This window comes from Sturnira hondurensis, unplaced genomic scaffold (assembly GCF_014824575.4).
Source record: "Sturnira hondurensis isolate 20B ecotype Veracruz unplaced genomic scaffold, ASM1482457v3 Scaffold0003693, whole genome shotgun sequence".
In the NCBI taxonomy this organism is placed as follows: Eukaryota; Metazoa; Chordata; class Mammalia; order Chiroptera; family Phyllostomidae; genus Sturnira; species Sturnira hondurensis.
In genome coordinates, this window is record NW_028076324.1 from 10,663,944 (window position 1) to 10,690,214 (window position 26,271).

Sequence of the window (26,271 nt, forward strand, 5' to 3'; positions counted from 1 at the left end):
CTTTGGTATTTACCCAAGTGGCTTGAAAACTTACAGCCACACAAAAACCCGCACATGAATGTTTATGGCAGCTTTACTCATACTTGTCAATACCTGGAAGCAAACCAGATGTCCTTCAGTAGTTGATGGGTAAATAAATCTGTGGGATGTTCAGACAGCGGGATGTTATTCACTGCTAAAATGAAACGAGCTCTCCAGCCGTGAAAAGACAGGGAGGAAACTTAACCGTGCGCTACTAAGTGAAAGCAGCCCGTCCGAAAAGGCTGAGGCTGCACGACTCCAACTCTGTGACCTTCTGGAGAGGACGGAGCTCCCTGGGCTGCAGAGGATCAGAGGCTGCCAGGGAGGGGTGAGGAGGTGGAGCACAGAGGGCTTTTAGGGCAGCGAAGCCACTCTGTGTGATGCTGTGAGGGTGGGGACACCCGTCATACAACTGCCTAGACCCACGGAGTGCACGGCACCGGGAGTGAACTCGGGGTGAGGACGTGTCCGCGTTTACTCCCCGAGTGTAACGGATGCAGCCACAAGTGCAAGGTCTTAATCTGCAATAGGGGAAACTGCATGTGTACCTCTGGGGGCAGGGTGGTGTATGGGAACCCTATACATTCTGCTCAATTTTTCTGAAAATCTAAAACTGCTCTAAAAATACTTTATTAATTAAAAGTTTTCAGGACGGTTGCAAGTATATTCAGCCACATACAAAATTACATTTGCTACACTATTTATAGGAGCAACAACCTAGGAATAAGGAAATATGCCTTAATGGGACAGCACCCAGCTGCAGGACACAATATTATGCAGCTGCATAGAAGCAAACAACAGCCCTGGCTGGGTATCTCAGCTGGTTAGAGTATCATCCTGATACGCCGAGGTTGTGGGTTTGATCCAAGCAATGAATATATCAACAAGTGAGACAACAAACTGATGTTTCTCTCCCTCTCCCCCCCCATTTCTCTCTAAGATCAATAAATAAAAATTAAGAAAAAGAAACGAAGAGAAAGTTCTTTACAGAGACCTGAGATGTACTGTTATGAAGAAACCAGACTAAGGTCTGCGATCCAGCAGGGAGCGTGAGGCGCGTTTCCACAGGGGGAGAAAGTACCCAGACAGGTTCGTTTCAGCGGGGAACGCGGCTGCGGGGGAAACAGGAAACTTGGCCGCTGCCTCTGAGGGGAGCGAAAAGCATGGGGAGGCTGGGGAGGATGGGTGCAGAGAGTTTTTTCTCAATACCCTGTGGTTTATTTTAAATCCTGTGGCCTGGGCCTGTTCTACCTATTGGAAATCGTCGGTACCGTCTACAACTGCTTTTTGACCCAGCGATTCCACTTCTGGGAACCCAACGAACCTCGACACACCAGTTCACAAGAATGTATGCACCCCTGCTTTCATAGCAGTGTTATATACAATAGCCACGATTTGAAAACAGCCCAAGTGCCCATCAGTAGATGAGTGGATAAGAAAACTGTGGTACATTTACACAATGGAATGCTATGCAGCAGAAAGAAAGAAGGGCCCTGGGCCTGTGTGGCTCAGTGAATTGAATGCTGGGCTGTGAACCAAAGGGTCACCAGTTTGATTCCCAGTCGGGTCACATGCCTGGGTTGCAGGCCAGGTTCCTGGTTGTGAGCCTATGAGAGTGTGTGAGAGGCAACCAGTCAATGCTTCTCTCCTTCCCTTCCCATCTCTCTAAAAATAAATAAATAGCCCTGGCTGGTGTAACTCAGTGGATTGAGCATGGGCCTGCGAAGCAAACAACCACAGTTCGATTCCCAGTCAGGGCACATGCCTGGGTTGCAGGCCAGTTCCCAGCAGGGGATGCACAAGAGGCAACCATACATTGATATTTCTCTCCCTCTCTCTTTCCCTTCCCCTCTAAAGATAAATAACATCTTAAATAAATAAATAAATAAATAAATAAATAAAATCTTTAAAAAACCAGCAGAAGCACTGAAAGGCATCAAAATCAATGAGTTCAAAAGCTGGTTTGAGCAGGAAAAAATGTCCTGATAGGTGTGTTGCATCCAACGGAAAGGACTTTGAAGGCGACTGAAATTTAAACATGTGAGAATAAATACACAGTTTATTATATATTCCAGCTTTGTCGGGGTCCCCCTTGTAGTGAATCCTTCCATAACTCAATAAAGTTGGCCGATATAATAAATTTTTTAAAGCGTACAGTATACTTTAGAAAGACGGCCATAAAAAACAAGGGCAAAAGCAAAGCGCCTGGATGGGTGTAGAAAACGGAGGGGGTGGTTTAGGCTCGGCCGTGGCTTTGCCTGCAGCCCTTCCATTTGGGCTGAAAACCCTCCCATGGGCCCTGAGCCCTGCTCTCGCCTGGCTCACACCTCTCGTGCTTTGGTTCAGCGAATGTTCAGAGCCCAGCGGGGCCCCGCGGGCTGGGTTGGGGCCAGGCCTGACAGAGCCCCTCAAGACTCAGCCGACCACCCAGTGCTCCAAGAAGCCACTGGGAGGTTTGGCTGGCTCCGAGGAGGGAGAGTAGGGACCCCTATGCACCAATATGGGGCACCAGTGAACCAGGCTTCCCTTAGCCCTCCTATGCAAGGAGTACCTGAGGGAAGGGGGCGGGGTGACTGGAGGGTAGCCTGGGGGGAGGTGCCGTTCTGTGCCTCAGTGGCCCCACAGGCAAAGCAGTCTCTGGCAGGGGATGCCCGAGATGACCTGCATCAGAGAACTGGGGGTTCACTCCACTGCATTGAGCCCTAGATGCGGAGCCAGACAGGTAGGGAGAGGCAAAGCTCTGCCCTCCCAACTTCCAGACCCCTGAAGTGATGGCCTACTCAGCTTCAGCTTTGGGCTTTGAGAGTCAGATGGGAGGGTGTGCTGCCCCCCCTCCCCCCAGAAATTAGCCAGAAAAAGAGGGTCCCCCTTTCCCAAAACCTCCACCTCTCCTCTAGGATGGGGACCCTGTTAGGTACAGCAGCATGGTGCCCCCAAGGCGGCCAGTCCCTGGCCCTCTCCTACAGCAGCCCCTCCCTTTTGGCACTGCTCCAGGGGGCTCTGCCAGGACAAAGGGCCCACTACAATGAAAGTATGGATTTTGTGGTGCTGGTGGCCAGTGCTCCCCACGGCAGTAAATCCTGCCCTGATCTGCTGCGTCCCCCCGGGGCAAGATGCCTGACTGGGCCTCTCCTCTCACTCAAGGTCCTCCCGCCCCACTGCAGGACTGCCTAGCTGTCCCAGCGAGGGGTGGGGTGTTCAGCCAGCTCGTCCCAGTTCCAAGGTCTTTACACTCTCCGCTCCCTCCACCTGGAACAGCCTTCCTCCACAGTACCCTGAGACTGGCTTCTTCTGGTCCCTCTCCGACCACCCCTAGCTAAGGACAACCTCACCACCTCACCCGTGTCTTTCGTGTCACCTTGGTTTTCTCTCTCAAGCACAGTTCATGTCCATTTACATGTTTGTTCATGAAAAGATTTTTAAAAATTTATTGGTTTTAGAGAGAGGAATGGGGGTGGGGGGAGAGAGAGAGAGAGAAGGAAACATCAACTTGCTGCTCCATCCATTGGTGACTCACTCGGTGACTCCTGTATGTGCCCTGACCAGGCATCGAACCCATAACCTTGGCATACAGAGACAGTGCTCCCACCAACTCTGCTCCCTGGCCAGGGCTCATTTTTTCTTTAACTGCCTGTTTTACTCTTTCTCCCTCCAGACCAGAGTGAGCTCCAGGAAGGCAGAGACCTTGTTGGCTGACTGCAACCTGACCCCTAGGCTCAGTGGGGACCACGCCAGCACAGAGAGACAGAGAGACGTGAGTGCGTGTAGGCAAGCCCCGACTCTTGACTGGAGACTGATGCCTCGGCTTCTCTCCCAACCTCCCTCCCACAGCCTCACCTGATGGGGTGGGGCAAGGTGGGGTGGGGAGGGGCCTGCCTGGAGCTGGCATCCAGGAAGGGGGCCACATATTAGGGAGTCCTGCTGTTTCTAGGCTGGGTGCAGACCCAGGGGTGACACCAGGATATGTCACAGCCCTTAAGGAGACCCACGCCCCACCAGACAACACATGTGATGGTGACATGGGATTTAGAAGTTGAGTGCCATGGGCAAAAGTGGAAGGGGGTAAAAGGGATGTGGCACCCCGGACAGGAGGGATGGTGTGTCAACGAGGCTTCAGGGAGGCCTCGATGAGGTGACATTTGGGCTGAGAATTGAAGGAGGTGAGAGAGTGAGCTGTGGGAGCTCTGGAAAGAGCAGTCCAGGCAGAGGGAACAGCACATGCAAAGGCCCTGGGGCAGGACAGTGTGGGGTGTGTTGGAGGAACAGCAGGGAGGCCTGTGTAGCTAGAGCAGTGATGACGGGGAGAGGAGGTGAGGACAGGGAGGGGCCCGGGGCAGATGGAGAATGGTTCCGTTAACCACAAGAGGACTTGGGCTTTTTATTCCAGAAAGGTGGGAGCCCTGGAGGGTGGGGGTAGAGAGGGGCAGGACCTACTTGGGTGCTCAGTGGCGCCCCTGGTGGCTGCAGCAGGGAGAAGAGCCTGTTGTTGGAGATGAGCGTAAACTCAGGGACACCGGGAAGGACGCTGGTGAAGCAACCCAAAGGGAGACTGCCTGAACTAAGGACGGAGCAGTGACGGTGGTAAGAAGTGGGGGGATCTGGACGCAAACATAACTTTTTCCATGGAGGAGAAATTTTCTATGGGGACCAAGGGTGACCAAGCAAAGGGAGGGGGTCTGACTCGTACTCACAGGCGCCCTCCGGTGGCTGCTATGGGGAGAACAGACCGTCGGCGGAGAGCGGTGGGAGCCAGGACCAGGGTGGTGGTGAGTGCCGTAGGTCCAGGCAGGTGAGGAGGGACTGGGCCTGGTGCCTGGAGCCTGTGAGTGGGCCATGGAGCGGGAGAGAAGTGGGCTCACAAGGGGGTGAGAGAGCAAAAGGACCCAGGCTCCTGGCCCAGACAGCAGGGGCAAACCCCAGCTCCAAGGAGCCTTCTCCATAGCCTTGTGTGTCCCCACTGCTTGCACAGGCACCTCAGCTCACATCCAACACAACTTTGTAGAGAAACTTGTGGGGGTGTGATTTTGCTCTTGAGATCTGCTTGTCCCACGGGGTTGCTTTTGTTCCAGTCACCGTGACCCCTCCACTTGGAAGGTCCTCGGAGACAACTTAGTGTTGCGTCCTAACAGTAGCTAATAATAACAAAAGAACCACATTGAGTGCCCGCTGTGAGGCCAGCCCTCTGAGGTCACCCCTCTGGACCTCAGTTTCCGGTTTGTAAAACAGGACTCATATGAACAGCGGCAGGCGGGGAAGGTTCCAGGGTTTTTCTTTTGTCTGACTCCAAACGCTTACATTTTCTTGGGTTACAGAGACCTCCGAGACCCCCTGGCCACAGTCCTTGTAGGCTTGTCCCTCCCCCGACCTGGGAAGTGTCTCAGGGCTGGGGTCTTCAGGGAGCACCTGTCGCAGTGGGAATGTGATCCCCTTTCACTCCCCTGCTGCGCTCTCCACCCTACTGCCCCCCAAGCAAGGCCTGTGATCCTACCAGGTCCTCTGCCCCATGCCCTTCTCCCTCATGCAAACCTGGAAATATGCCTCCGCCCTCACCTGAGGCTGGGAGGTGGAGCTCTGTAACAGTCCTCCACTGTCCCAAGCAGGGGCTGCCAGGGCAGGAGGTAGGGTCCCAGGCAGAGGGGTGGGAGGCTGGATGCTGTGGACATGGGCCTGCGTGTGGGGTGGGATGATGTCAGCCCCTCACAGCCTAGTAAATGTTTATGGGCAAGGGGCCCCGAGTTTTGGGGCTCCCTGGAGCCCGGCAGGCAGCTGCTCCCTCCTGCCCCATTCTGGGGGGCCTGGCAGGTCTGTTTCATCACTGGCAGCCTGCCTGGGTGAGGGCTGGGTGGGCAGTGAGCACAGCCCCTGGTCTGAGCTATTTAGAAGGGAAACCAAGGCTGGGAGGTAGGTAGAGGCTGGCTGGCTGGCTGCAAACCTTCTCTCCTTTCCCACCTGGCCCAGGGTTCGGGCTTCACGGAGAGGTCGTGGGGAAGGCTAAGGATGTGCAGGAGAGGGAGGCACAGGCAGATCTGGTTCTGGCTGCAGGTCTCGGACCAAGTGACCAAGCACAGGTCCTTGGACAGGTCCTGGCCCATAGTACCTATCCTTAGAATTTTTCACCCCTGCTGCCTCACACAGAGTGAATGGGAAGAGGAAGGAGGAAGCAGACAGGGAAGCAGGAACATAATGTGGCTCCTCCTTGGACACCGCAGGGCTGTGGACTTGGGGATGGCCAGCCGTCGTTGAGTGTGGTAGGCCCTGCCCCCTGCCGGCCACCGCAGGAACAGACCAGGTTGGTGCAGGAGCGGGGCTGCCCTGCCCCCAGAGGGTGTGGGGAGGGCGCTCACCCCCAGGGTACAGTTATTTCCCTCCTCACCGAACATCCCCAAGGGACCCCATCACTCCCACTCGCCAGGTGGGAAAACTGAGGGCAGAGCCCGGAGAGAACCAAGTGCTAGGACCAGGAGGCAGGGCTGGGAGCCCAGCACCCTCTCAGGGCTCATCCAGGCCCCTGGGCCCTCCCCTCCCAGCTCATGGCAGTGGGTGGGGGAAGAGGAAGCATGTCTCCATCCTCTCTCAGGGAACCCCAGGTCCAGGAGAGACCTGGGGTGGCTACACCGGGGCAGTGAATGATCAGCAGTGAGCGCCAGCGGCTGAAGGCAGCAGTGCCAGGGCGCTGTGCTCTGTGGAGGTTTAATTTTAGCCAATGAACACCCGCCTGAGTTATTACCTGGAGTGGGGGCTGAAGAGGAAAGCAAGGGTCCAAGTCTGGCTTTCAACCATGTCTAGGCCCCAGAGGTGGGGGTGAAAGAGGAAGGGACAGGAAGGAGGAGGGTGAGGAGGAGGTGGGGCGTGACGGCTGTGACCAGCCTGGTCTGCCCCTGCTGCCCCCCAGGGCCACCTGCAGAACCCAGACCCCGCCGTGGCACAGCCCTGCTCCCGAGGGTGGGGCCTGGAGAGCTTTAATTTATGACCATCTCAGCATGCTGCAGCAAGCCAGGCCTTCCTCTCCAGCTGCCAGAAAGCACTGGGCCAGTTCCATGGAAAGCCTGGGGGCTGAGCAGGCCAGCGTTCTGGGGCTGCCTAAATCACTGTGCCTGACAGGAGGCGGCTGGTGAGGATGTTGAGTCTCTCCTCTTGTTGCTGCCCTGGGCCTCTGCCCTTCAGGCTCTGGGTGGCCTGTCACCCACCTGTCAGATGAGGACAAAGCTCTGGGGCCAGACCATCTGGGACGCTGTGCTCCAATGCACGGGAATTTGGAGTCGGGCAGTGAGTGGGCCCTGGGTGTGTATTCCACGTGCTGTTGGCTTTGGAGGAAGGCCCAGACAGGGGGTGCCCTGCTGCCGGCACCGTCCTGGCTCCCACCTGTAGGCTCCTGCCCCGCAACGCCCTCTCCCTGCTTCAAGACGCACCCAGCTGATGTCTGTGCCTCAGTGGGGGAACAAGATGCCTAATCTGCTCCCTTCCTCACTTCCTCCCAAATCCCGCCCCCCCAGTCTCCCTGACCAGAGCTGGCCTGTCAGTCACCCTGGAGAGCAGGGGAGGAGACAAAGGAGACGCACACGCATGAACATACACAGGATTTAATTTAAGGGGTATTTCCACCTGCCCAAAGTTGAGGGAGGCGGTGGGGCTCACACCTTGGGCTCTGCAAACAACTTCCAGCCCTCCAGGTGGCCCATCTTGACCAGGGCTGCCGTTATGCCCATGTACGCGCAGGCCGTAGCTCCGATCCCGTAGCTGTGAGCTGTGAGGGCAGAGAGGGCAAGGTTAGGAACTGTGGGGCCCATGCCCACTCCTCCCTGGAGGAATTAAGTCACTTGACCCTGACTTTGAAGGCTTGATTGGAAACAGGCAGAGAGAGGCAGGGGCATAGGCTGTCAGGACTGGGAGCAGGGGCAGGGAGACGTTCAAGCTGCTGAACAGATGCCACGTTGGTGGGTCTCGGCCTGTGCCCGGGCCACAGGCACTGGGCCAAGAAACAGATTGCCCCTGGTCCCCGAAAGCTGCTGTCAAGGACAGGGTTCTGCTTGCTGTATATGGGGCTCATACTCCTTCACGGGCTTGGGGACCTATGTTAAACCCAGACCTCACCCCAGGTCTCAAAGCAAAGGCAGGATGGTGTGTGCTGCCCCCTCTATGATGCCCTCCTTCCCTGCCTTCCACTGAGCTGCGCCAGGGTAGCTGATGTGCCTGTGGCCTCTGAGGCTGTGGGAGGCAGGACGAACAGGAGGCTCCACCATGCCAGGTGGGCCCGCGCCAGCCCACTCCCACCAGGAAGCCATGCTCTGCTGGGTCCCAGGTGACCGCTGGCCACCTCAGTCCCCGCTCTGAGCCTTAGTCCCTGCATCTGTATGTGGGGACAATGAGAGTAGCCCTACCAGGCTGTGTGTCTGTCAACCAGGGCCGTGGGCACTGGGGAGAGGGATGGCAGTGCAAGAACCAGCACCTTTCCGTGCTCATGGGCTGGTGGCAGAAACTGGCAATTTCCTCAAATTCTCTGACAAAGTGTAGCAGACAAAGGAGGGGAATATGGGGTGAGAGCGGGGGTTCTAGATTGTATGCAGAGAAGTTGGTGAGAAAGAGAACTGTTTTGGCATCTGGTAGAAGGACGTTCAAGCCGAGGGAACAGCTTGTTGCAAAGGCCCTGGGGCACGACGGCACCTCCTGTGTTGGAGGAGCTGGCGGAAGCCAGTGTGGCTACAGCAGACTGAACAAGGGAGAGAAAGGGGCAGGGGACAGGGGGCAGGGCTTGGTGAGGTGAGTGTGCAGTGGGTGTGTAAGCAGCAGGAGCTGCTACTGTTACTGAACTGGCTGGTGGCTGAGGTTTGAAAGCACTGGGAGCTTTCATCTGCTGAAGCAGGTGTCCTCCACAGCCGGCCCTGCCTGGGCCCTGGTCCACAACAGAACACAGAATGAGGAGGGTCAGTGGAGGGCAGGGTTGGGGAGCTCACTCACTGCGTGCTCCTAGGGTCAGGCCTCCGGCGCAGCCTCCAATGAAGTAGTTCAGGGGGTCGTCGGGTTTTTCGCGGACCTGGGCACTGACGCAGGAGGTAATGCCAAACACGGCACCGATGGCGGCTATAGGACAGATAGGATGGGGTGGGCACTGGGTCAGGGGCCCAGAGGGGCAGGATGGCCAGGCCAGTTTCGAGGAAGGATCCTGAGGAGAAGCAAGATGCCCCACAGGCTCACTCACCTGCAGTAAACGTGTACCGTCCAGTCCTGGCCACTCCTTCCAGGAAGGAGTCGGGAGGATTGAGTGCAACGCTGTAGGCGGAGGTGATCAGGCCTGTAGAACAAGAGGGGTACCAGGAGGCTCAGACTTGGGCCTCTGCACAGTGGCCCTGGCTGGGGAGAGGGCCCCTTTGTTGTCTCACGAACCCTCTCTCCTTTGGTCCCCATTGAGCCCCACAAGGCAGCTCAGCTGGGATGGGAACTTGGGTCCGCTGCTGCAGGGCCTGGGCCCTTGCTCCACCCCAGCCCCAGGCTTCACTCCTAGGGCCTGGCCAAGCCAGTTCCGGCAGAAGGCCTGCCAAGGTCTCTGTCACCCTCATGGGCCCACCCAGGGCACCAGCCCAGCATGCAGAGGACCTGAGGATGGGGCCCGGGCCTCCACAGCCAGGCTGCCCCCTGGCTGAGAGCAGGCACAGCTAGCTGCGTCCCCAGAGCCCTTGGCACCCAGCACCCCTCTGCTCCCATGAAAGGCCCTGTTCTCCTGTGGGCCTGGGGCTCCCTGGCCTAAGCCTTCTTGGCAAAGGTGTCGCTCTCGAACCGCCAACCCCGCTTCATCACCGCTCACTACCCCTTCCCCACGGGCAGCTCTGGCCTGGGCCTGGCCCTCACACTGGGCTGGCTGCCACACTCACTAGGCCTCGACACTTCTGTCAGCCTTTCTACCTCTGCCACTGGCCTGGCCACCATGATCCTGACTTTCATGCATGAGGGGCCTGAGCAGGGGCTAGGCTGGAAGCTGAGTGCCAGTGGCTGGCAAGTACCAAGATGCTGTCCCGGAGCGAGCACTGGTATGGGCCAACATTTGGGTCTGGGGTAAGGCCTGGGCTGGGGCAGGCCCTCAGGCAGCCTCTCCCACCAGACCCTCCTTGGGGAATGGCCAGACGAGGGCCTACCTGGCTGGCTGCTTGTCACCAGAACAGCCCAACACGAGGCCCTCACCCTCCAGCTGACCCTGCTCAGGGCAACAACACACCTCTCCTTTCCCTACTGACCCCCCCAGGGTTGCCTAGTTGCCAGCAGGGACTGCTTGGGCCAGCCCATTTCATCCCAGACAAAACAGAATTGTCACCTGCCAGGTGGCATGCACAACCACTGCCCCACTCACCCTCCTTGGGACCCAAAGGGTTTAGCAGCTTGGTACCTGTTGCTTCATGGGAGGGGAGTGGCCTCAGAGAGGCCGAGTGATCTGCCTGAGGTCACCAAGTAGAGCAGTCTGGAAGCCAGGTGGGCCTCTAGGGCAACGGCCTGTCCCTCACTGCAGCCCCGAGGAGTGGGTTTCACCCTAGTCCCCAAGTCTCCAGCTTCTTAGGGCCCACCCATGGGCCTTCCTGGCTGAGTGGTGCCTCCCACCCCAGCCTGGCTCGGACCCAGCTCATTGGAGTCACTGTGGGGGACTTTTCACTCTGGACTGTGGGGTTAATCTTCAGAGCAACCACGAGAAGGGCCAGGACTGCCACCTCACTTCCAGATTGGTAAACCGCAGCCCCAGGGACAATGGGAAAAGAGCCCCATATAAAGAGGGCCCTAGTATACCTTCAATTCTCACGTTACATGTCACACTGTCCGCTACAAAAAAAAGAGGGCCCTCATGTGCTCGGCACCTGTTCACAGACTCTCCAAATCTCATTTTTCCCAGTTGGTCTCATGACGAACCTGTGTCCCCATCTGAGCTCAGAGAGCCTAGAGGCTGGGCGGGGTGGGAGGGGCCAGACTGCAGCAGCTCCATGAGCACTGCCCTCCAGGCGCCATGTTCCGAGCCTCGTCCCCCACCCCTTGTAGAGACTTAATTGGAGGGGCTTCCAGGCCTGCCTGGGACCTAGTGAGTCTTGATCTCAGGAGCTAGGCCAGGAACGAGGGTCTTAGGACCCCCTGATGGGGAACCACCGACAAGAGTCAGTGATGTCCTCAAACTCAGTCACGCAGTGAGCCCTGGAGGGCACCCGGTCAACCCCATCCCATATGCCTGTGGTCCTGGCTGGGCACCGAGAGAGTGCCCCTACCATCCTATGGGCCCTTAGAGGCCCTTGAACTGGGAGCGAATGACCCAAGAGCCCCCTGATTAACCCCAGGTCAAGACTGCTCCATGCCAACTCTCCCCCAGCAGTCACCCAGTGTGGTGACCTGCCACAGCCCATCCCTGCAGAAGCCAGCTCAATCCTCAGGTACCATGACCCCCTGCACCCGGGGATCTCTGACTCAGACCTTTCCCAGCACCCCCACTGCTCCTGGCCCAACCTTCAGTCTGCCCCGGGCTTCCTCTCAGCCTCCCAGTTACCTCAGGACACAGGGTACATTCATTCTTCCATCTATTTACAGTTACTGTGTGCCATCCTTCATTCATTCCTCACTTACTATGTACCCACATCCACCCATTCTTTCAGTTATCCACGACCCCGGTCCATTCATCACCCTCTCACAAATAGTTACGGTGCACCTACAACCATTCATTCAAAAATTCGGCCCTGGCTGGTGTAACTCAGTGGATTGAGCACAGGCCTACGAACCAGAGGATCGCGGTTCGATTCCCAGTCAGGGCACATGCCTGGGTTGCAGGCCGGTTCCCTGCAGGCCAACTCCCAGCGGGGGACGCACAAAAGGCAACCATACATTGATGTTTCTCTCCCTCTCCCCTTCCCCTCTAAAGGTAAATAAATAAATTTTTAAAAATATTAAAAAAATTCATTCACTCACATAGTTATTGTGCCCTGATTCATTCATTCCTTCCTTCCATCATTCATTCATAGATACTGTCTTCCTTCCTTCCAAAATAGTTACAGTGGACCTACGAGGTGCTGGGCTCTGTTGGCAGTAGGGCTCCCTCCTGGGGCTAAGCAGCTCAGGAAAGCAAAACAAGAAAGCTGTCCTCTTGTGAGGGCTGAGGGGAATTAGGGAATGAAGAAGTGGGCAGGTGAGGGAGGGTCCAGGAGCATGTTTGAGCCAAGTTTTGCATACTTAACGGTGCTGGCCAGTGAGAGCACACTCCTGCTCACAACACCGGCACTGATGTCCTTCTCAGTTTCAAAATCCCCCAAAGCAGCGGTTTTAAAAGCACCTGCCAACTGGTTTGCTGTGGCAGGCACACTCTGTGCTCCAAGGGTTTTTAAACCACGCAATACCTGACTTCAATCAGGGGCACTGATTTCTTTCCCCTTAGATTTTTGAATTAAAAAATGACAACAGCTAACACAACAATTGCTGTCTTGTGTGAATAAATCAATATTATACCTTTTTTTTGCCAGACCAGCAAAAAAAATTTTTTTTGGTGTGCCATGACATGAAAAAGGTTGAAAATTGCTTCCCTAAAGCATCCACGTCTTCAAACCTTCTCCCTGAGAGCCTCCACACCCCTCGGCAGATCCCCTTCTCCTTCGATTTCCTGAGATGCAACTCGACCGACCCTCTGGGCATTAGCCAATGTCAGCATCTCCCCACAAGCATTCCCCAGAATAACTTTTCCTACAGTGACCCGACCCCAAGCTGTGCAGCTTGCCAGGGCCAAGTGCCCCCATGGAGATTCCCCTGCACACCCTGAACTTTCCCAGTAAGTTGCCATTCCAGCAGGGTCTACAGAACCCATCCCATGGGACTCCCTCTTCAGCCCTTTCTTGTCACCACCCTGGAGAAGGGCCCTATGCGCACATTCCTTGCCCCAATCCCCCCCAGGAGATCAGTAGACCTGGATTTGCAGCCTGGCTGCAAAAGACCCTGGGGACAGCTAATATACCTCCTCGACCTTCAGTCTCCACATCTGAGAAATGGGGATGATAACGGTCTCACTAAATGTGCAGATGATGACAGTGATGACTAATTAGGCCTATCCAAGTGCAAACACCTCCCAGGGGAGGCTCAGCTTCTGCCAGGCCCTGTTTCATGGAGACACAGAGGTGCCCCAAACCCCCACATCTACTTCTCAAGGACACTGAGAATGAAAAGGGACCAGAAGTGGCGAGACTTGGGGGTCTCCTCTGCAGGGGAGTGCCAATGCTGTGAGTCCCCTCAGGTCCCAAGGCTTGTCTTATAGAAGTGATTCACTTCACCAAAGATCTCCTCAGCACCCCTAGGGTCCCTCTGGTGGACCCAATAAAACAGATGTCCCTGACCACCCAATTCTTCTGGATTCTATAAAGACCTCATCCCATTCCAGAACTTTCTCAAATTTCTGTACCCCACTCAGTAATAACCAGCAATAACCCATACCCTCCAGCTCCTTTGACCCTGATAATGTCCCTATCCCGCTCCATGAGTTCCAAAGAGCCAACTCCAGCACCCACACGGCTTCTCATGATCCCAGTGGCTAGCCTGTAATATGTATCACCACCTCCAGGTGCCCTGCAACCCTGCCAAACCTTCCCCCCACCCCTCCCAAAACGTCTCTCACACAAGAGTTTCCCATGACCGCCCCAGACACCCCGTCTAGGGCCACGTACCGATCCACGTGATCCCCAGCTCCTCCGTGACCCTCTTGGACAGCTCCCACGGACCCTATGACCTCCCCGCACCTTTTGAATTAGTCCGAACCCAACAAAGGCCATTTCACACAGGAGCTCCCCAACGTCCCAGGGCCTCCCCAGAAACCCTGAAAGCAACCATATTACCCCCACCTCGAGGTCCCAGCTCCTCAAGCCACCCTCGCATAGCCCCCAGGGACCCTATGACCTCCCGGCACCTTCCGCCCTCAGGGCCGGGCAGCCGGCGCTCACCAACGGCACCACTGATACTGGTGCTCACGTAGGCTTTGCGGTGACACTCAGTGCCATCAGGAATGTCCCAGTACCGCTGAATAAGCGCCCGCGCCATTACTACACACGCCGAGCACCGAACTACACAACCGGCAGCCCTCCGCGGCCAAGGGCAGCAGCCTGCTATCGCGAGACTTCCTAGGCGGCGCGCGCAGCATCCCTTGTGGATGGGCCCTCAACAAGTGTGTAACTTTATTGAGTGCCGCCACCTTGGATACGGGATGCGCGCATGCGCCGAGTTCGGAACTGGAGTAAAAGAAGAGCGCGTGTACCCTCAGTCAATTTCTGGGAGGGGAAACTGAGGTCAACGAAGATCAGTGAGGGCAGATTTCACTAGTTCTAGCTCAAGAGGTCGTAGGTTAGGAGTGATCTGACTCAGGGAGGTGGGGCCTAACCTAGGGGCTGCACTACAATAGGTACTAGGCAGGAACAGATTAGGGCTAGGACGGGGCGGTACTGAGCTTGATAGGAGGAAGAGGTAAGTATGGGGCCCGGCACAACGGGAATGCGGTCACTTCTAGCACCAGACTCCGTGTGGAGGCGTGGTCACGCACTGTGGCCAGTCCCCAAGTCGGAATCTGAACCGCGTGCGACTATTTTGGGGCGTGGCCAGGATCGGGGGCAGGGCTTAACGGGAAAGGGACCAACCCTAGAGCGGGGATCTTAGAGGGACACGGCCAGTACCCAGCTTGTGGTTTGTCCAAGTCCTGCGCCAGATGAAGTACAGACTACGCTTGGGGGCGTGGCAAAGACCAGAGACGGAATTTACAGGGGACTTGACTAACCCGGAGATTGCCTAAGGGGTATGAATGAGGCCAATCGTGTGGATCTCGGAGAAGCGCGGCCGATTCCCGAGACGTGTTCAGGTTTGATCGGTCGCAGAATCTGGACCAATCGTGGTTTTAGCTCCTGAGCAGGGTGGCCAATCGCATTGCCAGAGCCTGAACAGAGGCCTGAGAAGAAGATTGGGCCTGAGGGGCGGAGTTTTGAGGTGCCGGAACCAGTCAGAATGATTGGGCTTGAGGAGGCACCACCCAGTCGGCTGCGACCAATGGCGACGAGGTCTGAGCCGACCTCTGGGGGCGTGGCCCTTCCGGGAGGCTGGAGCCTGAACCATCGCTGGGGCTATGTCCGCCCCACCGCCCCTACAGATCCGCGAGGCAAATGCACACCTGGTGGCTGTGCACCGGCGCGTCGCGGAGCTGGAGGCGCGGCTGGACGCGGCGGAGCGCACGGTGCGCGCCCAGGCCGAGCGCCTGACCCACCACGACCAGGAGCTGCGCGCCGCCCTGGACGAGCTGGGCTGCGCCAAGGACCGGTGAGGCCCGGGGCCCGCCAGCTGAACTTCTAGGTGGAGGTGGGCGGAGTCGAGATTGGAAAGGGAACGCTGGCTGGGGGAACTGAATGCATTCACGTGAAGGCTGGACTACTGGAGGGATTGAAAAAACAAACACCAAAAAACCTTGAATTAGTCATCGGTATATAAATGTCACACACGTGTGGATTTTTAACTTACAAGTTTCCCACAAGGCAAAACCAGCTGGTACTGAGTGGTGCAGGGGCCACCGACCTCCTGGAGCAGATATTGGGAGCCAAGGCTGGTGCTTGAAAGAGGAGGATGTGATCTATCGGAAGTTTTGGAGTCACTCTAGCAGTTGACAGTTGAAAAGGATGAGACAAGTGCCCAAGGAGGTACTTGGGCCCAGGTGGGAAACAATTAATTCAGAGCTGGTTGGATTCATTCATCAATACTGAGCACCTACTGTGTGCCAGACACCGCTGGATACTAGGGCACGTCTACACAGCTCTCCCTTTAGGCAGACACATTACTAGGTGATGGTCACCTTATTGCGTGCTCAGGGGAGCGGGTGGGAGAGCTGGGGAGGAGAGAGAGCACTCTGTTGTCTCTTATAAGAGCGCCAATCTCATCATGAGGATCCCACCCTCATGACCTCATTCAACCTTACCTTCCAAAGGCTCCCACCTTCAAATATCACCCGGGGATGGAGGAATTCAGCATAGGAATTTGGAGAGGACACAACCGAGATAACATGGGGAGGCCTTGAGGCAGTGGGGAGAAGGATCACCTTTATCCTGACAACAATGGGGAGTGGCAGCCCCAGAGGTCACAAGTAGGGAGAGGAACCCCTCTGGTCCCCTGGTACCATTACTACTAAGTTTTGTTTTCCTACCAGTGAGATTGCGGCTCTCCAGGAGCAGCTGCTGACCTCCGAGGCCACTGTCCACAGCCTGCAGGCTGCCGTGCACCAGAGGGACAAGCTCATCAAGCAGCTGCAGCCCCGGGCCGAGCTGCTGCAGGACATGTGCCGATGGCGGCCACCCTTGGCTGGGCTGCTGGCAGCCCTGGCTGGGGCCGAGCGCCTGGGTCCCCTGCCAGCCAGTGACCCTGGCCACCCACTCTCTGGCGAGTCCAGTTTACTCCTTGCCAACAGCACTGGGGAGGAGGGGGACGGGGACCACCTCCAGCCAGCAGTGTTTGGGACCACTGTGTGAGCCCCAGAGGAGATTGCAGAATGGAGACAGAGGATGCCTGTGGAGACTCCACTGCTGTGGGTGTCCTGGGGGTAGGGAGGGGTGTGTCATCACTCTGCCAGAGGGAACCCCCTACAGAGCTGTAATCCTTTCTGAGCATCAGACCTGCTAAAAAGTCAGGTTTCCAAGAGGCAGCCTGCAGACCAAATGAAAAATGTTTAGCCCAGCCATTTTTTAAAAAACGGAACCAATTATCTCTTTTGAAAAATTGGTGACATTTACACACAAAAATCTGGAGGTCCAGCTGAAGCTGGCCATGACTTGGCCGTGCCTGCTGGGTCTGAACCCAGAATACCCTCCTTAGCCAGATTGTGAATTATTACTTAGTGCCCTCATCTCTCCTAGGGCCAGGTGTCTGGGCCCCGAGGCATCTGAGTTTGAGACCTCTCTTTCTCTGGTAGAGGCAGGTGACAAAGTTCCACATCATTAGACTTTTTCTCATCCCCTACCTGCCGCCCTGATTTTTGTCCTTCCTTCCTAAAGAGAGGCATTCTCCATCCCAGGCTAAAGCTTTCTCTTACTCCATCCCAGACCAGACTTAAGAGCTCCAAGCTCCATGCCATTTCCATGCCATTTGCATTAGTTATTGTGAAGACAAATTTTTAGTCCTAGATGTTCTTTTCCTAACTCTATCCTAAACCCTCAACCTTTAACCCAGAGGGCAGTGTGTGGGGCGTGTGAGTGCTGGCAGCCAGGCCACACTGCCCGGGAAAACTCAGGCATCCCTTAACCTTTTCTCCATCATGTGCTGCCTCAGGGCCTTTACATTGGCTGCTCTCTCTGCCTGGGATGCTCTTTGCCTGGGTGTCACATGACTGATTCCTTGTCACTCAGGTCTTGGCTTTGATGGCACCTCCTCAGAAAGGCCTTCCGTTGACTGAGTTACTCCCCACCCCTGGTCACTACCACTGCATTTATTTTTCTTTATGGAACTTTTTACCATCAGAATGTAAGCTCCACGAGGGCAGAGTTTTTCTGTCACCAGAGCCTGGTGCACCCCAGGCCCTGGCAGGAACAGGATGGGTTGTGGGCCCTGAAGGGAGTCTGGTCCCCAGGCCCCCACCCCCACCCCCACTACTCCAGCTTTTGTAGTAGGCAGCTGGCTCCTTTTTTATAGTCCCCAGAGAATCTATTTTTTTAACTTTTTTCTACATTGCCCTCTCTTGGCCTGAGACATTCAGGCAGTTTCGCTTTTTATCAAACCAGGGGACCCCCACGCCTTTCTTAGCCCACTCAAGTGTCCAGCCCGAGCTGTTTCCCCACCTCTTCACTCAGGCAATTGTCACTCCAGGAACTGCCGTGGGGCAGGGCCTATTTCAGCCTGGAAAGGCTGGTGTCCATCGACATCCTCAGGATGGGGACGGCTGCTGGGCCTGGCATCTGACACTGACCCCCCCCACTGTGTATAACAATAGCCCTATTTTTCTCTGGATGAATAAGAAAGCCGGGCTGTTTGTCTGAGGGAAGGCAGGCTGGGGCTTGTCGGCTCAAGAATAAATGGGGTGATTTGTCCACCTTGGTCCTTCCTCCTTTCTTCTATGTGAGGGTGCTGGAGAGGTGGCCCCTGCGTGGGTCACGGTCCAGGGAGCAGCCCTGCTGGTCAAGGCCTTGTCCTAGTCACTGGAACTTGTGCCACGGGCAGTCTACACACACACACACACACACGCGCGCGCGCGCGCGACTGTATCTAATCTTGGCAGCCACCCATGGACACAGGTTGCCCCATTTCACAGCTGGGAGAGTGAGGCTCAAAGGCGAGGTGAAAAGGCCTCTGGGTCAGGAGGGCCTGGGCCACTACCAATTTATGGAGGAGTTACATTAAAGGTGTCAAACAGCTACAATAATTGTGGTTAGATTTTACATTCTCTATAGAAAAAAAACCCCAGTTTTTTTTGTTACAGTTGATTGTAACACTTGTTAAAAAATGCAATGCAGTATTTCTCTGCCTACCCAAAGAATATGGAACTACAATAAGCCACTGGAATTTGTGCAGCAGAATGTCACTGTAGCTTCTCAGAGCTGACAGTGTGACATTGGCCATGGCTTGAATTGCAGCGCTGGGTCAGTCATCCTCCGTGATTGGCTTCCTACAGCAGCAGAGACTCCCGAGCCCGTCCCTGTGCTGAGTGCAAGACCACGCTTTGAAAAACCTGACGACCTCTGGGTCTGTGTAGGCGGGGAGGTCCCCAGTGGGAACCACATTTTCAGTCCTGGGAGGGAGATCAACCTTTTTTGGATCCTGCTGGTTAGCGTAGTGCTCCCTCAGTTGGCAAAGTTGTCCAAAGTCTGAATCGAAGGCCATCTGTGAGGGTGGCCTTGGTTCCTCTTGGATATGTCACAGGGCTTAGGGCCTCTCCTCTGTTCGGTACCGCAGCCCCGGCTCACCAGCTTGTCACAAGAAAGCCCATCAAGTGTTTGAGAACTGAAAACCAACAACCAAAAGACTCAGACAACAAAAAACACTGTAACTGGCCCCTAAATAACCACCAGAAACCGCTTTGTGGGTCTTCACTCTGCTGTGTCCTGACTCAGCCAGCACTGGCCTCAGGACCTTTCCACTGGATGTGAGCCTGGGCCACTTCCAGTCCTTTTGAACTCAAACCCCTCAGCAGCTTTGGCTGCTACCCTGTGAAATGGGGTAGGGGGCCTGTCTCAGGTCACATAGGAACTGGGCCTTGAGCCTCCTTCCATCTAGGACACGCCCCCACAGGGCTGTGGCTCACCCCTCCTCACTGTGACTGGAAAGGAACCCCACCGCCTGCCCTGGGCCTGGCTCTGCCCCAGGCCTGAACACTGCAGCGCTGGGCTGGGCATGAGCAGTACGGTGGGGGCCAGGCCGGTACTGGTGACGTACTGCTGTCTCCTGGCCCTGCCTCCTGGCGGTGTCAGGGTTATAGCTGGGGCCCCTCCCAGTCTCCAGAGCCACTGTCCCTTAGCAACAATCCTACCAGGCAGGACGCACTGCCAACACCGGACAGAGCAGGCAGGAGCCAGAAGAGGGGCTGTGGGACGGACAAGGCCAGGTTAGTGAGTAGGGGCACCCAGGGTGGAGCCTGGCTGGCCGAGTGGGCAGCCTGCTTGACCTCTCTCTCACCCAGCTGCCCAGAGAGCCTGGTCCTAGCATGAACACGGTGGACACCACTGTAGAGAAGCTCCGGAAACAGTGCCTGTCCCGAGGGGCCTCTGGCATCCAGGGCCTGGCCAGGTGAGCTGTCCCCTCACCCCTCCCTGACCACTCAGCTCCAGGGACCACTCTCCAACTGTACCCCTTGCTCCCCAGGTTTTTCCGCCGCCTGGACCAGGACAAGAGTCGATCCCTGGATGCCAGGGAGCTCCAGCAGGGTCTGGCTGAGCTGGGGCTGGCGCTGGACATGGCTGAGGCAGAGGGCGTGTGCAGGCGCTGGGACCGTGACGGCAGTGGGACACTGGACCTAGACGAGTTCCTGAGGGCACTGCGGGTGAGGCCCGGCTGCCTGGGGCAAGTCCCTTTACCCAATTGTCTGGGGGATGGTGGGTGCCAGGTGCCCAGGGGGTTACCTGTGTCAACACCCAGGGACTCATCCCTAAGAGATGCCTGAGGACCCCCTGAGCTCTGCGTTCCATGCCTGGAGGAGTTGGGGTCCCTCAGTCATCACCCTCCCCGCTTCAGCCCCCCATGTCCCAGGCCCGGGAAGCGGTCATTGCAGCTGCATTTGCCAAGCTAGACCGCAGTGGAGATGGCGTGGTGACTGTGGATGACCTCCGGGGGGTGTACAGCTGCCGTGCCCACCCCAAGGTGCGGAGTGGGGAGTGGACTGAAGAGGAGGTACTCTGCCGCTTCCTGGACAACTTTGACTCCTCTGAGAAGGATGGGCAGGTAGGTGCCCAAAGGGCACTCCCAGCTCCTCCTGCCCTGGCTCTCCACACTCACTCAGCGCTCATCTGCCCCCAGGTCACCCTGGCTGAATTCCAGGACTACTATAGTGGTGTGAGCGCCTCCATGGACACGGATGAGGAGTTTGTGGCGATGATGACCAGTGCCTGGCGACTGTGAGCAGTACTCACTCAGCCAGCCCAACCAGTGGCATACGACCCCCACCATGGCACCTGAGTGTCCAGCTGGGAAGCCCCAGGGGTGGGGGCTGGGAGGATTAAGGCCACTGAACCGGTTGGACCAGGTCTGAGGCCCTTGCTTGGTCTGGAGGACCAAGTGGAACAAAGGCCCCCACGTTTCACGAGGCTACTGCTGATGCCTTCCCCTCTCAAGCCCTGTTGTGCTCAGTGAATCCTTGGCCTGTTAGCACCCCACTGTGCCCCTCCCTTGTGGTCCCTGGGAAGCCAGGAGGACCCTGGTAGAGTATGTGAGAATGCAGTGGGGGTGGGCGAGAAGCCAGGCTCTGCACCGAAGAAGCAGGGCTTGGAAAGCAGCTGAGTTGGTGGCCTGTCCAGGCCTGGAGTGTGGGGTAGGGGCCCAGGGCAGCAGGCAGGCCAGGCTGCTCGAGGAGCCTTGCCTGGGAGGCAGAGGCCATTCCTGGCCAGGCCCTCGGGCTTCCTGATGCCCCTGGGGCACACAGGAGGCCAGGGTGTTTAGTTAAAAGATTTAATGTAGTTCCCAAATACATTTCATATGACAATCTTACATAAATGTTCCAAAACACATGGGCATTATCTGGTTTTACTTGTCACTAACTGGCTAAGGCGTAAGCAGAGGAAGGTGACCAGATCTGCTGGGGGCCTTTGGTGTCTTCCCACGGCTCAGGCTCGGGCCACACGTGGCTGACCCAAGGTTCTGGTGGCACAGCTGCGGAAACTAAGCCTTCTCCCTCCCCACGAGGGTGGAGCTGGGCAATTTCTTCTGCAATCCCTCAGGGCCCTGTGTACAGGGACCTCTGCAGGCAGGCAGTGCCCAGCCGGGCTCTCAGCCCTGCTCTGGGGCAGGGGGCACAGCACCTGTTCCTGTGTGTGCTGGGACGGTGGCCTGTTGTCTGGAGCTGGGCCCTGCCTCTCAAGAAGGTGCTGCTAGGGACTTCCTCTGCCTGTCACGGAGGTCTCAAGCCCTGGATGTCTTGGGTGTGGTGATGTCCAGGGCTGGAAAGGAATGGCCAACAGCAGGAAGCAGGTGTTTGCCCAGGTGCCTGATGATGGGTGACCCACATGATGGGGATAAACAGGAGGGGAGGGGCGCTAACGGCTTCGTCAGCAACGCCCGTGGGAAGTAGTGGCCTCGCCATCAGGTCCCCATTCTGGAAGGCACCCTATGCCCAGGGTCAGGCTTCCACACCAAGACGTCACCCTTGGGCCAACCGCAATGGGTGTGAGAGGACCTAGGAAATCAGCCCCTCATGCCCTCCTAGATCCAGTGACCCTTTTCTAGAAAAGTTCTCTCCAGGCATGACGCCTACCCCTCAAAACCCCATGACAGCCTGGAGGAACCCCAGGTGGGGAGCAAGTGGGGGCCTCTCCTCCCAGCTCCTCGGCGTGGCCCCAGCACATAGGCCGTGACCACGGGGAGAGCACGGGCGCTGGAGCTGCGCCTGCTCAACATGTGGGAGCATCCGTCACCTAAGAGACCAAAACAAAGCCTTGAGGGGAGGGGGATTAAAAATACACACCCCAAATCGGAAGGGGGAAATGAGATCAAAATAGTAGCAGAACGTCCAGCAGAGCCAGTGTTTACACTTGTGGGGACAGACCTGGTGGCTGGGCAGGCGGCAGGAACCCACAGGTGTGGTGGTGGCAGGAGGGGGGGTGAAAAACCAGGCGTCCCAGTCCCAGTGAGAAGCCGTGACAAGTCTTAATGTGCCATTTCAATTCAAAGGGGGGAGGGAAGAAATGTTCTTTTTGTTTTGCTCATCAATATGATGAGGTCTCGTGTCCCAAACCACGCTCAGGCAGTTCCCAAGTCTGCGTCTGAACGGGCCGTGCGGATCCGGACTGTGGCCAACCCATCGGGGAGTGTGGTTCCCAAGTCCCGCGCCTCAACACTGCCAGGGAGGGGCGGGCGGGCAGGTGGACAGACGGACAAAGCAGCAGGCTCCTGGGCGGCCAGCTCCCGGCGCTATGTGCTCCCAGCCGTCTGCCCGTCCCCTTCGTCACCAGCACCTGTGGGAAGCAGTGGCCTTGCCATCAGGTCCCCATTCTGGAAGGCACCCGCAACCCCCAGGGTCAGGCCTCCAGACCAAGATGTCACCCACAGTCAGTGGCAATGGGTGACGGGATTTAGGAAACCAGCCACCTCATGCCCTTCGGAGCAGGGACTGCTGGCTCACCGCCTCCTGTGGCACCTGATGGAGCCAGGACGTCGTCATCATCACTGTCATCCTCGTTGGATGGGGCTGCACCAGGTTCGGGGGCAGGTGTTCTGGCCTCCTGTTCCTGCTCCACGCGGCTGCGCAGGGCCAGGATGCGGTGGTGCAGGGCTGCATACAGCTGGCCCGTGTCTTTGGAGCTGGCCTGGTGGGGCCGGGTGGGCGGAGGAAGTGCTGGTTACAAGGCCTCATGGGGAGACTACCCCCCAGGGCTCTCCTCAACCTGGGGACCACAGCCCAAAGCTTCCACAGCCCAGGGACAGTGGCTTCCCCGCTCTCTCCCTGGCCCATGCCCTCAGGGCAGTGCTCAGTGCTCCCCTGCAGAGGGGCACCCAGCCATCCAGCCCTGTAGTGACCGCATGTGACGAGGGGCTTCCTTCCTGTGGTGGCTCGGCGTTGCTGCCCTGATCCGGGCAGCCCAGCCTGCCTCCAGGCTGCTCACCGAGATCAGGAAGACCTTCACACCCTGGTCCTCGGTGTCCATGGCTGTGATGCGAATGCTCTTCTCACTGGCCTTGTCGATCTGCATCTGGGCCCACAGCTTAGTGTTGAGGATCAGCCGCAGACTACCCTGGGTCCGCATCACTGCAACCAACAAGGCCACTCAGCCCTGGTCCCAAATCCCCACCTAAAAGCCAGCTAGAACAGATACAACTTGGAAGAGCAAACCCCAAGGGCAAAAATCCCATGCTTCTCAACCAAGGTCCATGAAAACCACCCACCTGTCCACTGAACTACAGCCACTCACATGCTGGGGTTGGCCCGGTGCCACAACCTGGCTTCCCGGGCCCAGAACCACTAAGGCCACTGGTGGGGTCAGAGCCCACGTGTAAGAGTGTTTTGTTGGTTCACACATCATGTGTCAGGATTGGCAGCTCCCTTGTGGAAGGGGGTGATCTGGCAGAAGCAGGAGACAAACTACAAGGAGGCAGAGCCAGACAGGGACATTCCCAGGCTGCACATTGGGGACACTCACACTTTGTGTGACACATGTCACATAGAAGTTGATGCCTCCTCACAGGCCAAGTCCCAGCCCCTGCCCTGTGGTTTTCTTAGGAAAAAGGGTTGAGACCTCCCTAACCAGTGTGGCTCAGTTGGTTGGGCACTGTCCCACAGAGCAAACGGTTGCTGGTTCGATTCCTGGTCAGGGTGCATGTGAAAGGCAACCAACAAATGTTTCTTGAATACATGTTTCTCTCCCTTTCTTTCCCCTCCCTTCCCCTGCTCTCTAAAAATAAATAAAACCTTAAGAAAATAGGGTTGAGGCCACACTGTGCTCAGAGCTTCCAATGGGAAGGAGATAAACAGACTGAGGGAAGCATATGGCAGAGAAAAACTGGGCACAGACCTCCCCTCTCTGGATGGACACGTGACACCCCCAGTTCTAACCATAGCAAGTCCAAGGCCATAGTCAACCTGCTCGCTTGTCAGAGCCCTCCCAGCCCACCCGTGCCTTGACCGCATGGACATGGGTGACCCTCGCCTGCCTGCCAGCCCAGCTTTCCCCATTGGAACAGGCCTGGAGAGGATTTGTCATGCCATCCTGGGCCACGGAGGGCCACATAGGACAGGGAGCAGCTTGGGGAGCCCTGTGGGGTCCTGGGCCCCTGCTGACTGCGTCCTCTGAGCCCAGTCCTGCAAGCCTGAAGTGCCCACCTCTGAGGCAACAGAGCATTTTAGATGGGCTTGGAGGGAAGGGCTGTGACAAGCATCAAAGACTGGGGGAGTGGGGGGGGATGAAAGGAAAGGGTGCCCGGGGTGGATCTCAGTGAGGGAGGCGAGGGCGTGATGCAACAAAGCGGGCCCCAGGCTGCAGCCTGAGGCGGCGGATGCTGAGCGGTGGGGCTGGAAACACTGTGCTCTCTCCGTCCACACACACTCGAACATTTCCCTAAGAAAAACGGAAAAGGGACGTCCACGGGGGGAAAGAATGGTGCCCAAACAAAAGGGCCTTCTTCATCCCTGTTCCAATCTTGGGGTCCATCCTAAAAGGATACAATGTGAGCTACTACTGGGCCCGAAACTGCTGTCTCTGTAAGGGCCAGAGGACGATTTTAGTTTGGAAAGATTACACACACACACACACACACCCACACCCATTTCTGCAACCAGCATATTGCTGGGAATAAGATTCATGAACAGACAATCCCAGAGCATCATTCCTGATAGTGAGAAAAATCAGGAACAAGCTGCATGTTTGTCACTGGGAAACGGTGACACACGCTCACTGTCAGCAGACATGTTACTGTAACAATTTCCCAAACAGTTGCAGTTTTAAGATAGATTTACCGACACAGCGACATGCTCACCACACAGCAAGTGGAAAGAGCAGAGTACAAAGTCACCCCAGTTCCCTAAAGAAGGACCACAGAGCAGAAGCGGACCGCCACAGCACTGCTGGTAGAGAATTCTCTTTATAGAGACACTGCTGTTGATGATTAATTTCTTTTCCCATTCTACCATAAAACAGTGGGCACTTTCATGATCAGAAAATAAGTGTAAAAATTGCTATGTGCTTTTATCCACTTTCAAACCCAGAAAGTGGCAGAGCTGGCAGCTGGGTCCTCTGGGTCAGACCTGAGTGTGGATACTGGGGTCTCCCCTGTGGGGACCCGCTTTCCTGCTCCTTGGGTTGAGGGGTAGATTTGGGGCCTTGTCCTTCACCACCGTGGGAGCTCTGCACCAGTCCAGGCACCCCCCCCCCGCCGCCAGGGGCCCACCGAGGCTCACCTAGTCGGGACTGCAATGTCCCATCGTCAGTCGATGCCATGTCGTTGAGTCTGAGCAGCCCCCGGCCTCTCTCCACCCAGGACTGAGAGGTCTTGTCAAAGACAAACAGCTTACACTGGATCTGGAACACAGGGCGTCCCTCCGGGTGATCGGGGCCCTGGCTGGGGGAGCCATTGCCGAGGGGCTCCTGGGAGCCTCCACCTAAATCCTGTGAACTACCTGGGTCACTAAACTACACCCTGGGATCCACATTGGGCACTTGGCCAGTTTTCTGTTCTGCCCTCAAACTAGAGTGGATTTTTATACTTTTAGGGGGCTATTTAAAAAATTAAGGAAATGCAACCCAGAACCCACCCAAGGAGAAACTTCATAGTCATTAGGATGGCTACAACCAAGTGGACAGATGGTAACAGGCATTGGAGAGGACGGGGAGAAATCAGACACCTCACACAGAGGAATATTACTCAGCCTTGAAAAGGAACAGAGCGTTGACTCACACTACAACGTGGGTGACCCTTAAAAACATGGTGCTCGGAGAGACTCCTTTTATTAAAAGGTCTAGAACAGGGAAACTTGCAGAGACAGGAAATAGATTCTTGGTTGTCAGGGGCTAGGGGAGTGGGATGGGGAGTGATTGTTAATGGGTACAAAGTATCTTTGGGGGGGACAAAAATGTTCTAAATTAGAAAAACAACAAAAGAAAAACT

General features: G+C 56.5%; 4 protein-coding genes across 16 annotated transcripts in view; 2 read left to right on the forward strand and 2 right to left on the reverse strand.

Moving 5' to 3' along the window:
• Positions 1-7,585: 7,585 nt before the first annotated feature.
• Positions 7,586-14,128, reverse strand: NDUFA11 (NADH:ubiquinone oxidoreductase subunit A11). The gene is made up of 4 exons (XM_037042680.1): positions 13,956-14,128; positions 9,218-9,310; positions 8,977-9,099; positions 7,586-7,765 (listed from the first exon to the last, which is right to left on the reverse strand). Exons 1-4 carry the CDS (start codon positions 14,050-14,052, stop codon positions 7,653-7,655), a joined length of 426 nt encoding a protein of 141 aa, XP_036898575.1. The 5' UTR covers positions 14,053-14,128; the 3' UTR covers positions 7,586-7,652.
• A 64-nt stretch (positions 14,129-14,192) lies between these two features.
• On the forward strand, positions 14,193-18,059 carry VMAC (vimentin type intermediate filament associated coiled-coil protein). Of its 2 annotated transcripts, XM_037042679.1 has the most exons (3): positions 14,193-14,472; positions 14,901-15,312; positions 16,190-18,059. In XM_037042679.1, exons 2-3 carry the CDS (start codon positions 15,122-15,124, stop codon positions 16,506-16,508), a joined length of 510 nt encoding a protein of 169 aa, XP_036898574.1. In that variant the 5' UTR covers positions 14,193-14,472; positions 14,901-15,121; the 3' UTR covers positions 16,509-18,059. The 2 variants fall into 2 exon arrangements, with proteins under 2 accessions (XP_036898574.1, XP_036898573.1); XM_037042678.1 differs by lacking the exon at positions 14,193-14,472 and having other exon boundaries at positions 14,480-15,312.
• Positions 18,060-19,393: 1,334 nt separating this feature from the next.
• Positions 19,394-21,189, forward strand: CAPS (calcyphosine). 4 transcript variants are annotated; one of them, XM_037042677.1, is made up of 5 exons: positions 19,404-19,570; positions 19,654-19,752; positions 19,828-20,005; positions 20,197-20,403; positions 20,479-21,189. In XM_037042677.1, exons 2-5 carry the CDS (start codon positions 19,670-19,672, stop codon positions 20,578-20,580), a joined length of 570 nt encoding a protein of 189 aa, XP_036898572.1. In that variant the 5' UTR covers positions 19,404-19,570; positions 19,654-19,669; the 3' UTR covers positions 20,581-21,189. The 4 variants fall into 4 exon arrangements, with proteins under 4 accessions (XP_036898571.1, XP_036898572.1, XP_036898568.1 ...); XM_037042676.1 differs by having other exon boundaries at positions 19,394-19,570; positions 20,197-21,189; XM_037042673.1 differs by having other exon boundaries at positions 19,489-19,570; positions 19,646-19,752; positions 20,197-21,189.
• Positions 21,190-22,182: 993 nt separating this feature from the next.
• The window catches only part of RANBP3 (RAN binding protein 3), a 52,384-nt gene continuing 48,295 nt past the window's right edge, over positions 22,183-26,271 (reverse strand). For 8 of the 9 annotated variants that reach the window (XM_037042672.1, XM_037042669.1, XM_037042667.1 and 5 more), the window contains 4 exons: positions 25,565-25,685; positions 23,277-23,419; positions 22,796-22,979; positions 22,183-22,628 (listed from right to left, as the gene is read on the reverse strand). In XM_037042672.1, the coding sequence (XP_036898567.1) occupies positions 22,585-22,628; positions 22,796-22,979; positions 23,277-23,419; positions 25,565-25,685 (492 nt within the window). In that variant the 3' untranslated portion in view covers positions 22,183-22,584. Of the gene's footprint in view, positions 22,629-22,795; positions 22,980-23,276; positions 23,420-24,017; positions 24,726-25,564; positions 25,686-26,271 lie in introns of those variants that run through there. The other variant, XM_037042668.1, reaches the window with a different exon arrangement.

What these genes read in the sequence shown, in the direction of transcription:
- CAPS (XM_037042676.1), top strand. Translation starts at nt 19,670, where the DNA reads ATGAACACGGTGGACACCACTGTAGAGAAGCTCCGGAAACAGTGCCTG. An exon ending in GGCATCCAGGGCCTGGCCAG is followed by an intron (nt 19,753 to 19,827) that starts GTGAGCTGTCCC and finishes CTTGCTCCCCAG; the next exon opens with GTTTTTCCGCCGCCTGGACC. An exon ending in AGTTCCTGAGGGCACTGCGG is followed by an intron (nt 20,006 to 20,196) that starts GTGAGGCCCGGC and finishes TCCCCGCTTCAG; the next exon opens with CCCCCCATGTCCCAGGCCCG.
- VMAC (XM_037042679.1), top strand. Translation starts at nt 15,122, where the DNA reads ATGTCCGCCCCACCGCCCCTACAGATCCGCGAGGCAAATGCACACCTG. An exon ending in CTGGGCTGCGCCAAGGACCG is followed by an intron (nt 15,313 to 16,189) that starts GTGAGGCCCGGG and finishes TTTTCCTACCAG; the next exon opens with TGAGATTGCGGCTCTCCAGG.
- NDUFA11 (XM_037042680.1), bottom strand. Translation starts at nt 14,052, where the DNA reads ATGGCGCGGGCGCTTATTCAGCGGTACTGGGACATTCCTGATGGCACT. An exon ending in CAGTATCAGTGGTGCCGTTG is followed by an intron (nt 9,311 to 13,955) that starts GTGAGCGCCGGC and finishes CTTGTTCTACAG; the next exon opens with GCCTGATCACCTCCGCCTAC. An exon ending in CCTGACCCTAGGAGCACGCA is followed by an intron (nt 7,766 to 8,976) that starts GTGAGTGAGCTC and finishes CTGCCCTCACAG; the next exon opens with CTCACAGCTACGGGATCGGA.